At 41.2% G+C, this 12,981-nt stretch overlaps 1 protein-coding gene across 24 annotated transcripts in view; it reads right to left on the reverse strand.

Annotated features, from left to right (window-relative positions):
* LIMCH1 (LIM and calponin homology domains 1) overlaps positions 1-12,981 on the reverse strand; it is a 341,748-nt gene that overhangs the window by 44,222 nt on the left and 284,545 nt on the right. For all 24 annotated transcript variants that reach the window (XM_009206726.4, XM_017958654.3, XM_021938405.2 and 21 more), the window contains 4 exons: positions 11,313-11,439; positions 9,664-9,821; positions 9,046-9,454; positions 5,282-5,497 (listed from right to left, as the gene is read on the reverse strand). In XM_009206726.4, the coding sequence (XP_009204990.3) occupies positions 5,282-5,497; positions 9,046-9,454; positions 9,664-9,821; positions 11,313-11,439 (910 nt within the window). The remainder of the gene's footprint in view (positions 1-5,281; positions 5,498-9,045; positions 9,455-9,663; positions 9,822-11,312; positions 11,440-12,981) is intronic.

A 12,981-nucleotide genomic window follows, 5' to 3' on the forward strand; every position in this document is an offset into this window, starting at 1 on the left:
GAGTGACACAGGCGTAGATGGGTGGGAGTCTTAGGGGTTTAGGTGGCAGGAGGGGGCCAGAACTGGAAAGGAGGGAACAACAGGAAAGGCAAAAAGAGCTTCAGGAAGTGCCGGGCATGGTGGCTCATGCCTGTAATCCCAGCATGTAGGGAGGAAGAGGTGAGAGAATCACTTGAGCCCCAGAGAATTGCTTGAGACCTGCTTGGGCAATATAGTGAGACCCCATTCTCTACAAAAGGGGGGAAAAGACAAAAACAAAAAAAAGCTGCAGGAAAAATCATGTAAGTGTCTGCAAGGACAACTGTCTTTTAGAAAAAGCTGTCCACATCTGTATGTTTTTTAGAGAATTACAGTTGGAACAACAAGTTGAGTTAGAAGATTACAAGGAATTAATCTCATTTGTATGAAATTCACATCTGTTCAAGACGGTAACTTTGACCATCTTACTTTAATCCAAAAAACTTCATACTGATTGCCTTTATGGGCTTCTGCAAAATGTATTAAATATTACAACTTCCTTACTCCCACTTGTTGTATGACAATATTAAAGATAGCTGAGTGGCACCTGTGGTCTCTGAGTCACCTGACAGTGTGCTAAGTGCTCTACAGACATGAATTCTCACAATACCATCTGATGTCTCTGCTATTATTATACTTCTTTTTAAATATAAATTAAGGCTCAGACAGTTTGACTTGTTCAGGTGGAGTCTAACCTTTGATCTAGTGTGTGAAGTATTTTAGGTATTTTTGAAAAGGGTCATTTTGGTGCCACTGAGGAAAGAAGAGCTTCAGATACAAATGTAACTGACAGGGAATCAAGACAACACTGGAATAGCTTTGGGGGAGACATACATAAAAATATCTTTCTGTAGGCCACTAAACACAGGATATATTAGCCCTCAGATTAGAAGACCTTCTAAACTATTTTACAGTCCTTTATTTCTAGGAGTCTACTTGTGTGCTATAACAGGATTTTCTTACAGAAGCCAGTATTTTAAAATGAAAAAAAAAAAGTGAGAGGTTTCCACTGGTCCTTTAACAGAGACGCTGAAATGAACAAAACCCCTGAAATATCTCAGGGATAATTGGGGGCGAGGGGACGGGGTGGTCAGAGGAGGACCTGATCCCTCTGCCTGGAATATACAGCACACTCATCACCTCTTAGCCTTCTTGGGGTCCTCTGGTGGGCTCCTCACCACTGTCCATGCCTTTGATCCTGCTCTTCCTGGTGTGCAGAATAGCCCCTCCTCCACTTCAATACAAATCCCACACTTACTGTCGAGTTTCAAACTCCACATCCACACAAAACCTTCCCAGACTAAACCCAGCCTACAAGGATCTTGCCTGTTCTTTGCAATCTTATATTCCTCTGGTTTTCTTACTCCACCATCTAGTACAGATGTTTCATGACTTATGATAAGGTTACATTCTGATAAACTGTTGTAAATTGAAAATATCGTTAAGTCGAAGATGTACTGAATACACCTAACTTACCAAACATCATAGTTTAGCCTAGCCTACCTTAAACATGCTCAGAACTCTTACATTCACGGTTGGGCAAAATCATCTGGAGATCCAGCGCACTACAGAGTATTGGTTGTTTACCCTTGTGATCTCGTGGCTGACTGGGAGCTGGGGCTCACTCACAACCATGCCCAGCATCATGAGAGTGTCCTACTGCATATTACTAGCCCAGGAAAAGATCAAAATTCAAAATTTGAAGTACAGTTGCTATTTAACGTATATTGCCTTTGCACCATCATAGAGTTGAAAAATCGTAAGTTGAACCATCCTAAGTCAGAGTCCCTCTGGATTTAATTCTACATTGTTCTGTATACTTTTCTAGTGGCTTTATGAACATTTTTTTCCTGGCAAGTTTAGAAGTTTATTCTATTTCAAAAAACAGGTAATACAGTAGGTCCTTAATTCGTATTTACCAGTTAACAGGTGCCCATCTGCAAGGTAACTGCTATCACAATCTTATTATCTTAAAGGTGATTTGACTGAAGATGACTGGGAATTATCTGGCATGAGGAGGTACAGACAAAACATTTTTTGAAATTCCTAACTTAATTTTGGATCTAGTTCTAAAGTAAGAAAGTGATGGTCCCAAGAGTTTCAAATGAGAAAGATGAAGTAGAAGGAAACTGAAGAGATAACATGACATCATCCATAGTGCCCATCCGGGGCCCAGACGCTGACGTTTCGCACGCATCCCTTCCCCCAGCAGGTCTCGGGCCGCCCTTCTCTGTTGTTCTCCCTCCATTCCTGAATTCATGCTCCTGCCTACTGCTGCTGCTGTGCCCTTTGAACAGTTCTAGCTCACCCTAAAGGAATTGTGACATTTTACTGGTGGGTGAAGCTACTCCTCTGTAGAGAGTGTATCTGTTGGGAATGCAGTTTTTGGAAGAAAGACACTATTTAAAAAGAAGAACACTAATCTTTTGACAGCCCCACAGAATCAGGCAAGTGAGTTAGAAACAGAAAATGAAGTCCAAGCTGGTGTCAATCTCTGGGAGGCCCTGAAGTGCAGCCTCCTGTTTTAAGTTGGTCACCATATTTTGCCATGACCAAGTAATTCCTTTTTTTAATTTTATTTTAACAGGAGTATACTGGCTGTAACAAAGTCAAGAAATGCTTTGCTTGGAATCATGCAGAAAGAAGTAAAATGAGGAGTAGGTTTACTGGAGAAGTGATTCTTTTAAAATGACTCTTGGGATAACTCACTCTGAATGGAAAACTTGTGGTGTCCTAAGTTGCATGTGAGTATGATGAGTGTCTTAGTAATAAGCCACAGTCCTATGTAGTACAGCTAATAGCTTATAGTCTGAGAGATATATACAGAGATTTTCCCACACAGAAAGTAATGCAATACCCCCTGTCCCAGTTGATTTAAGAGCCTCAAGTACTATAGACAGGGTCCATAAATACTACTACCTATTCAGAAACATTAGGGTTCACTGAACTAGAAATTACTCTGAACTAGGCAATTTCTCCAAGGAAGAAATACACAAAAGGGAAAGACTCCCAGGCTTTTCTGAGTTTAGACCTGCATCCTTAGGCGACCAGGATCCGGCTCGTTTCTAGGAAGAAAGTCCTGAAGGCCACCTTTCTCCATGTGATCATGCATAAACTTTTGAAATAGCATGGTTTCTTTCAGATCGTGTAATTTTGCTTCTCTTAAAACAAGATACTTTGGGGGATATGTAATCAATGTGAAATCTTTTTTATGAAGGGAATTTAGAAAATGCTCATCATGAAAAATGGCAAAAGAGAAATAAGAACAGAATTATTAACTGCCCTGAAAAGCAATGCCACCCCTATGTCTAATTTGGGGGGCTTCTAGTCTAATTTTAACAGCATAAGTTAATGTTTACTGTATCAGTTAAGTTCTCATACTGCTAGCAGAACTCAATATTCTGTCTCCTGATCATCTGCAAGAAATCTCTAGCAGAGGTAAGACGTATGCAAATGAAAAGTAAAATGGAAGTCCAGGAAGTCCAAGTTCAGGAGAGAATGCATTGGCCTGGATCACAAAACTTTGCTCCTAGAGACTAGGAAACATGTTACCATGGTGAGAAAATGATTTTGGTCTATTCCCATGTGAATCTCTTTCATAGAGCACTTGGGTACTGCGGGGAAAAATTATATCTTCTCAACTCCTCTGAAAAACATAATTTTAGTCTTCAAAAGACTAATCATAGAGGAAAAAAAATAATGATATCCAGCCTTCTGGGTGAGTTTTAGCTAGCTGGGTCACACAACGCTCAGCTCCCTTGGTGCTGGAAGACGTTTCCTTTCACACCAAACCTTTCTAGGTCCTGGGGGAAAATATCTTGACAGTTCTTTCCTTCTTTTAACTATAATACAAACCCAAATGCTATAAATTAGAACAGCAGAAACTCAGCCTCTGGTGAGGACAAATGAGGTTGAACAGAGTCCAGCCCCCACCTCAAAAGCAGGGCTGTATCTGTGTAGTGACAGTTTTGGTTAGATTAGTAAAACCAGCGTGAGTCTTTCTGGTGAGAGATGGAAGAAAGTGTAGTTTTCCCAATGATGTCTTCTACTCCAAAGCAACAAATATCATAGTGAGTTCACTTTTCTGCCATACCTGTATTAGCATATATTTTTTTAGCTTTGCCATTCAATAGTACTCTCATGCTCTACATTACTTTCAGCTTTTAAATGAATTTTTGTTTCTTTAATAAGAAAAAGGCCCTTTTATATATATCGTTGGGGATGGAAAGCCAGATTCTGATAGCACCAGTTATTTTCAAATGGCACTAACAAGTCTAATGAGGTCCTAAATAAACAGGAAAAAAAAAAAGGTATCTTAAAGATTTACTTATTCTTCTATAACACTGGACACCAATAGTGAGACAAGAAAAGGTAATTTCTGGCTCATAAATTGTAATACCTTCCATTATACCCCAATGATACAGGTGGAATTGTGTCTCCCAAAATTCATATTACTGAAGTCCTAACCCTTTAAATACTCAGAATGTGACCTTTGGAAATAGGGCTGCTGCAGATGTGATTAGTTAAGATGAGGTCACACTGGAGGAGGGTGGACCTACTCAGTATGACTGGTGTTCTTTTAAAAAGGGGAAATCAGGCCGGGTGCGGTAGCTCACGCCTGTAATACCAGCACTTTTGGGAGGCTGAGGTGGGTGGATCACTTGAGGTCAGGAGTTCAAGACCAACATGGTGAAAACTGTCTCTATGAAAAATACAAAATTAACTGGGTGCAGTTGTGCATGCCTGTAGTCCCAGCTACTCGAGAGGCTGAGGCAGGAGAATTGCTTGAACCCCAGAGGCAGAGGTTGCAGTGAGCTAAGATTGAGCCATTACACTCCAGCCTGGGCAAAAAGAACAAAACTCCATCTCAAAAAATAAAATAAAATAAAATAAAAAGGGGAAATCAGAATACAGACACATCCATAGGGAGAACACCACTGAAGATGAAGGCAGAGAGGTGGATGACACATCCATAAGCCCAGGAACCAGAGGCTAGGAGAGAGACCTGGAACAGATGCTCCCTCATGACCAGTGGAGGGAGCCAACTCTGCCAACACCTTGGTTTTGGACTTCTAGCCACCAGGCCTGTGAGACAATTTCTGTCATTTAAGCGACTGAGTTTGTGATACTTACAGCAGCCCTAGCAAACTAATACGCCAACATAGAAAGAAATGGTCATTATCATGACCTACTTATTTTTAAAAACAGATTCTTTCACCATGGAATTATCCCAAAGGGAGGCGGGGAAATGTTCGGTTCTTACTGTGAGCTCTTGGGGAACAGAGTTTGGCTTCTTTATGTTGATTTCGATGCTAGTGTTGTCTTGTTTCAGCTCCAGGGGAGACCCGTGCACTCTGGCCACACCTTCAAACATCTGGGATTTGGTTAAGGAGTGGGCAGGTGCCACCGTGGGACACTCTCTTTCCTTCTCCTCCTCTCTATGAACCGTCTCTCCATTCACGCTGACTTTCCCATCTACCTATAAAAACCAGAATGAACAAAAAACATGCTATATATACCCCAATCAAAGACTGTAACAAAACGACACGTTCAGAATTACCTCAAAAGATGATCATTTAAAAACCACAGTCCAATCAAGAAAGAGGTCTCTTAAATGTTCTGATGGGATCTACAAGTTAGGGCTTCTATAAACGCTATCTTTAAGGGCCTCCTTAAAAGGTAGTTTGCCTGCTTGGGCCACTTCACTTTAGATTCCATTTCATGTTCACCTCATTTATGGTCTGCTTTTATTTTAGAGTACAGAAAACCAAAGAATCTTAAGTACAAACACATGCCGCATATTGGGGTTCCAATACTGTTTCAGTTCAGTTCTGATTGCTATTCCACAATTCTGACTGTTTTTCTGGCTAGCATACAAATGAGGCAGAACTTACCACAGATGAGGAATATTTTTACAGCTTATCCCATGGTGGTAGCAGGGGCAACAGATACTTTTTTTGAGGCTAAGGCAGAGGGTAAGGGACCTGAGACTATGCTCTGTTACAATGAATCTCTATTTCTAGTTACTTTTATAACCTCCATTTTTTTAAAAGAAAAAGACCATGCACATTAAAATATTTTTGTTTTGCACTCACATCTAGGGGAGGCAGTTAGAGCAAGAAAGGGAAACCAGAGAGGGTAGTTAGCCTGGCTTACTGAAAGGCATCTGGAAATCTCGGTCTTGAAATTTGAGGCAGAAAGTAGAGTGGTTTTGAGAGGGAGCTCTGCAGTTAGGTGACCTGATTGAAACCTGGCTCTACCATTTAACAAGCATGGAATCTTCAACAGGTTTCCTATTCTCTGTGCTCAGAAGCAAAATTTAAAGTAACAGTATCTTCCTCATAGTGCTGTTATGGAGATTTTATGGATTACCATATGTACAAAATTTAGAATAGTACCTGACACATTTTAAGTCTTAACTATTAGCCATTATTATCATTAGGCCTCTTATTTATTTATTTATTTATTTATTTATTTATTTATTTTTGAGACGGAGTCTCACTCTGTCGCCCAGGGTGGAGTGGAGTGGTGCAATCTCAGCTCACTGCAGCCTCTGCCTTTCTGGTTCAAGCAATTCTCGTACCTCAACCTCCCAAGTAGATGGGATTATAGGCGTGTGCCAATATGCCTGGTTAATTTTTGTATTTTTAGTAGAGACAGGGTTTCATCATGTTGGCCAGACTGGTCTCAAACTCCTGGTCTCAAGTGATCTGCCTGTCTCGGTCTCCCAAAGTGCTGGCATTACTTTGTGAGCCACCTTGCCCAGCCTCATTAGGCCTTTTAAAATCTTTTAAAAGAAGTAATGGAAGGCGGGGTATTAGTTATAGTTCCAGCCTCATTAGGCCTTTTAAAATCTTTTAAAAGAAATAATGTAAGGCTGGATATTAGTTATAGTTTATTTACCTTAAGCCACTGGTCTTCTTATTCTATTATTTGTTACCCATAAAAAGGAATTTAAATCACAACTCAGCACACACACATAAATATAACTGAAACAGAAGTTTCTCCAAGCAATTTTGCCTTCATTGTGTGATACACTATGTTTTTTTATTGTGTTCTATTCCAGTTCATTTTTTTTATGTTGGCTTCAAACCACTAAATTGATTTTATAACCTAGCAACAGGTGGTAACTCTCAGTTTGAAAAACAATGCCTTAAACTATTTCTCTGATGTTCCTTTATCCTTAATTCTGTTGTACGGGAAAAACAACGGAGCCTGTATTCCCTGCCCTGCCCTCCAAGAGACACACACACACACGCACACACACACGCCTACTCCTTAGCTTCTGTCCTGGCATTATTAGCTTGTAACAACAGTCTGATTTGCATGTTACCTTTGACCAAAGTTGCTGTCCATGCACTCAGTAATGGCACTGTAGGCCATCAATAGAAATACTAGCCAGTGAGGCCTATGATGAGGCAGGGGACCCCACCAGTGAGTGATGCGGAGTAATCTCCAGCTCTAAGAGGGCCTCTGCTCAAATTCTCTAATAACCCCCTCCATGGAAGTGCTTTCTGAGGCCGCCATACCACTTTGCTCCACTTTGCCGCAGTGGTGAAGAACAGAGTTTTCTCAGAGCTGAAGTTCTGCCATAAAATCATCTATGCTAATTCTTCTGTTTAAACAATCACTTTGCACTATTTACATAAAGGAGGGAAAGTGGACACCTAGACTGTATGATCAGATGTCTTGGAAATCCAGTTAAATAAATGTATTCCCTATCCTATTCTGGGCCACCTCAACATAGAATCTTCCTTCAGGAAATACCATAGCCATTCATTATCATAGGCCCTAGGTAAAGGAAAGCTTCTGAAACACTTAGGCAGACCATTAAGCACACATGGGCATGTGTGTATCTGTGTGTGTGTGAGTCCGTATGATTAGTAGCTCATCTTCTCAGGAAAAATTCACTTACTTATTTAAGGAAAACTTGCTGAGTGCTTACTCTGTCCTGGGCAACTGTGCCAGGCTCTCAGGATGAAGCCATGAATGACAGAGACGTGGCCCCTGTCCTTATAAGGGGACAAACAACTCAATGTGATCCAGATGAGACAGTCTGGACATTTTTCTTTTGTTTTATCAAAGCCTAAGAGAGATTTTTGAGATACATTCAGAGTTATTTTAGCAAAAGTCAGAAAGGGTAGCTTTGTTCCCTTTGAAATACAGCAAGGAAGCTACATGGCATCGCATTGCTCAATCAGTTACAAAAACTTTTCTACGTAATGGTCACATCTCGGAGTGACGCAGTCCACCTCTGTTTGTTACAAACTCATTAAGCACAAGGACAAGGGGAACTGATTTTTCTTTATAAGTCAAAAGAATGTAAGACAAAGGATGAGTGCTACCTCCTAACATAAGGGAAAGTACTTGAATTTGAGGAAGTGAAAAGATGCTTGGTTTCCACAAGTTCTTCAGTCTGGAACACTATTTTACACACTCATTAGCAAAACAACCCAGTTTCTTTCCACTTGTTTAAAAAACCTGTCTCATCTGAGGGCCAAGTATGTCCCATGTTCCCATGTGTTCCTTGTATTTGTATCAATTGCAGCATCTTTTTGGATGCTGCAATGTCAAATGGATGCTGAATGCTAATTTCTTCCTAAAACAGAGGCAGCTGCTATACTTCTATTTGAACCAAAAGCAAATAAAATGCTGTTTTGAGGAGTCTGCCATAACTCCCGATACCTAGAAATACTAGGGTATTACTAAATTAGCGTTTTTACCACTAGTACAGAGAAATCATGCCATTATATCAAACTAGGAAATAGACCTTGCTCATGGAGACGACTCCACTATCAATCTTATTTAGGAGTCCATCTGTATTAACAACAGCAATTGAGGGAAACGACCGTCCCTGAAGCATTTATAAACCAAATCTCCAGAGACCTATGGCTTTCACAGCTGTAAATGTCAACACATTTTGCTTCTGTATGGTAAAAAGAATGACATTTTCTTGAGTCACGATGCTTCTCTCCCTTGACTCCCTGGAGTTCAACTTTGGTTCTATTCTTAAGGAACTTGTCCTACCTTAAAGGTCTTCAGAATTTCTTGAGAATTTTTGGGCTGGGAGTAAGGCTTGGGTGTCAGCATAGGCACTGCTTTGGGAGTGACAGTTTTGCTTGGAGACCCACTGCCTGCTGACATGCTGGTATCCAGAACACTGGCACGAGTAATGGTGGTTTCAACAGTGGCAGTGAATTTGGGCGGAGGCAGTGACTGTTGCCGCAGGTATTTCATGGGGTTGGGGTCGTTCAGGAAGGAGGATAAATTTGGCTCTGTTGAATGGCTTCTTTCCAGAATTTTTGGCATCTCCAAGCGTTCAAGAACAGCCTCACTGATGGTGAACCTCTCAATGTACTGTTGAAGGATCCCCTCTGCCTCCTCCTGGGACCGAGCGTTCTTATATGCTTCATGCAACTCTCTCTCTCTCCGCTCTCTAAAGGACGTAGAAGGGAGAGGCAATAACAAAGTCAACTAATGAAAATTGCAAAGAGGACCTTGGTAGAAACCAGGGTGGCACTGAAGAGATAGTACAGGGAATATAAAAATGTTACTATCAGAACCTTTATGACAGCCAACAATTTTTAGAAAAAAAAAAAACCTAGATAATATTGTACATTAAAAATGACAACAGAAAGAACTCACTTTTCTTGAACAATTTCTCTGTAGGTTTTGATGCTCTTCCTTCGTTCACTTGTCCCATCTTCTCCAGCCAGTAACTTCTCCATTTTTTTCCTTTCTTCCTCTTTCTTGATTAAGTCCTGAGAAACACTTCTTCTACGACTCTTCCAACGAGCCAGGTCCTGGAAGGGAAAGAGAGATATAATATTCTTCTTCAGACTTGCGCATAATTCCATTTGTATTCTTCAGAGTTTAGTCATCTCCATTTCTACTCTTTAGGGAACTGACTATGGGCCCAGGCACTATAACATTGTGTGCATTCTCACACAATCCAATGTAAGTCTGGAACCGGAATGCCTCAAAGGCAGAAACATCCAGATATTATCTACAGTATCCATAGCAGGACAGCACATTTATTTAAATATGGCAGTGTGAAATATGCAATCACATTTCATGTCAGTTGCCAAATTTCAGAGAATTGCCTCGCAAGGTAACTAAGAAACTTCATTCCTTCCTATTTATAACTTCTGCATTGTGAATAGATTTGCTGACAAAAGAATAGTAGGGATTCATTTTCCACTCGGAAGGTAGTCAATGCAGAAAAAAATAGTTTTGGAGCCTTTAGATCTGGTGATTCTATATGTATTAATTTATCTGATCCTTACAACAACCTCACCACAATCCTACAGGTAGTTATAGCATAATGATGAGGAGTGAGGATTCTGGAGTCAGATGGATGGGGTTGCACTGGCGGGAAATAATCCCAGCTCTATCTTTTCCATGCTGTGGAATCTCAGGCTTGTTTCTTAGTCCCCCTGTGCCTCCATTTCCTCCTCTCTAAAATGAGGATGATAATAGTACCTATTCTTACAAGCTTGTAGGGTTAAATGTGAAAATAGATGTAAGGTGTCAGGCACACAGTAAGTGCTCAAAATATTTTAGACATAATTGTTACTATATTTTATCAACTTTAGAGAAGTTAACTTTTTAAACTAAAGGTGTAGTCAAGTTTGCAATAGCTACCTCCAGAGTGCTTTGTGAGAATTAAACGAAATAATCCACTCTCCCTCCTCTCTCCCCGCTTTGGCTCTCAGCACACAATCTCAAAGCCCTCATCAGCCTCTTTAGCCTTCCTTCCCTGGTTCTAATCCTGGCTCCCCCACTCGCTAGCTGTGTGACGTTCAGCAAGTGACAGCTGTGCTGGGATTCGTCTGTGGAATCGAGGACAATAAGAGTTGCTAGTTCATTGAGTTACTAAGAGGATTAAATGAATGCATGCAAGCACTTAGAACAATGCCTGGTACTGGTACATGTTTGATGTTGGTCATTGTTATCGTTACTATCATCATAATCATGATCAGTTTCAAATATATAACCTCAGAAGATAGTGCAGCCTCAATTCTGCATCCCATTCCAGTTTCCTGCCTCCCCTCCCCACCTTTGTGGCCAAGCTTCTGGCCAGGGTGTTTGCTGATTACATGTCTGGGCTATCACTCCATACCTTCACGCTGCTACTCACCTTCCGTTGAGTCCCACGTTTACCGTGTTACCTTTTGAAACCCTCTAAGGGCTCCCTTCCCTCGCATGGCTTTCAGGTCCATTTCTACCCACCCGGCTGGATTTTCTGCTACCAGAAGCCTCCCCGCTGTCCGCGCGCCTTGGCCGGAACTCACATCTTGCCATTTGTCGTCCTCTTCCCTCAGCTGGTTATTTATCAGCTGCAGCTGCTCCTGGCGGGCCCTGCTGTGCGGCTGCACCGTGGCCTCCTCCTCACACCGCATGTCAAACATGCTCGTGCTCCTGAGTGCGGAGAGAGCGAACACAAGAGGGACCGCGATCAGCGCCTGTCGCGTCTCCGCGCGCCCGGGCGTCTTGCCGCGTGGGGGCGCTACCGGGCTTGGAAAACTGCCCCCTTCCCTGGCTGCGCACAGCGCGTGATGGGCGGCGTGTTCTGGCCCTAGGCGGGCGGTGGGCGTGCTGGCACCCCACCGCCTCTTTTTGCCGCAAACGCCAAAAATGTGACCATCTTTGTCTTCAGTGATGCCAGTGAATCGGGTCAATATAATTTTATATGTAGGTGCCAAAATAGGTTTAAAGAAGAACTAGAAAAATGGTATTTGAAGCCCCGGGCTCCTCTCATTTGGAAATGCATTTAAAAAATAAAATTAAGATAATTAAAAGGTATAACCTGGGGAGAACTTGTGGGGAAAGAGGGCGGTGTTCCATGAAGTAAAACTGTATTACGGTAAATGCTTCTTTGTGTAGAAAGCTGGCTTAAAGTCTTCCTACGTGAATGGAGGCAGTTTCTCCATTTCCAAAAAAATATCATTTGGCCTTAAGTTTAAGACACCCACTTTTTCTTATTTTATTTTATTGAATTTTAGATGCATCTGACAACTATGGATTGCTGATGTATATGTTCGTTGTAATCATGTCTTGTTATTTCTTGTAAAACTGCTGTAATTGATAGTGCAGTTGATGGCATCTTGGAATCAAGAAAATAAGGCATTTTATAACAAGAGTAAGGAGTCAAATACATAAATTAGGTATATATTTTGTATTCTAATATGCACAGTCATTTAATTTTTGTCAGGATACCTCTGAATATACTATTTTAAAAGAAAAATGAAAGGGAAAACAATCTTTAAAAAACTCTTAGACTGCACATATAATTTATATATTCTATAGGAGCTTATTAAACATTGCGCAAGACCTAGGGCCTTTTTTTGTGATGCTTACATAAACCTTTGTTACAGCAAAAGCTGAAGCAGCAAGATGAAAACAGAAATAGAAACCAAAGCAAAATCCTCCTCCTTTTATTTTTCTTTCAAAGAAATGACTCACTTTGGGACAAGTGGGTTATGGAGCCCAAAATTCAAGACATAGAGGGCTCTTAAAGCTCACTGTTAAGTGCTAGCAACAAAAAATGGTGATAGTCCATTTCTGAAACCAGCCTAACACAAAGAAAAAAAACTACCATGCACTTAGACACCAAAGAATTCCAGACATCATCAGTGATGTCCAAAATTGTTACTCCCATGGCCAGACAATGAACAGCAGCAGCATCGCTGAATGCAAAGGGCTCCCTAGCAGGCAGCTGTCTGGAAAATGACCCCCAAAGCAATGGCTGCCCACCTTCCCTTCAATCCACTCAAAAGGAATCTGTACAAATGTGTGAGTGCCTCTCTCCGCTCTCCAGATGTTGGACAATTCAAGTCTGACCTAAGAGAACTAAACTGAAAACTGTACTTGCAACCTGTCTTCCCCAAGAGTATTCTAATAATCTGGCTGCATAGAAGGACTCTTAGCTGAGGTTCCTATTAGCATGGATATGACAAGCCA

The sequence above is a fragment of the Papio anubis genome, chromosome 3 (assembly GCF_008728515.1).
Source record: "Papio anubis isolate 15944 chromosome 3, Panubis1.0, whole genome shotgun sequence".
In the NCBI taxonomy this organism is placed as follows: Eukaryota; Metazoa; Chordata; class Mammalia; order Primates; family Cercopithecidae; genus Papio; species Papio anubis.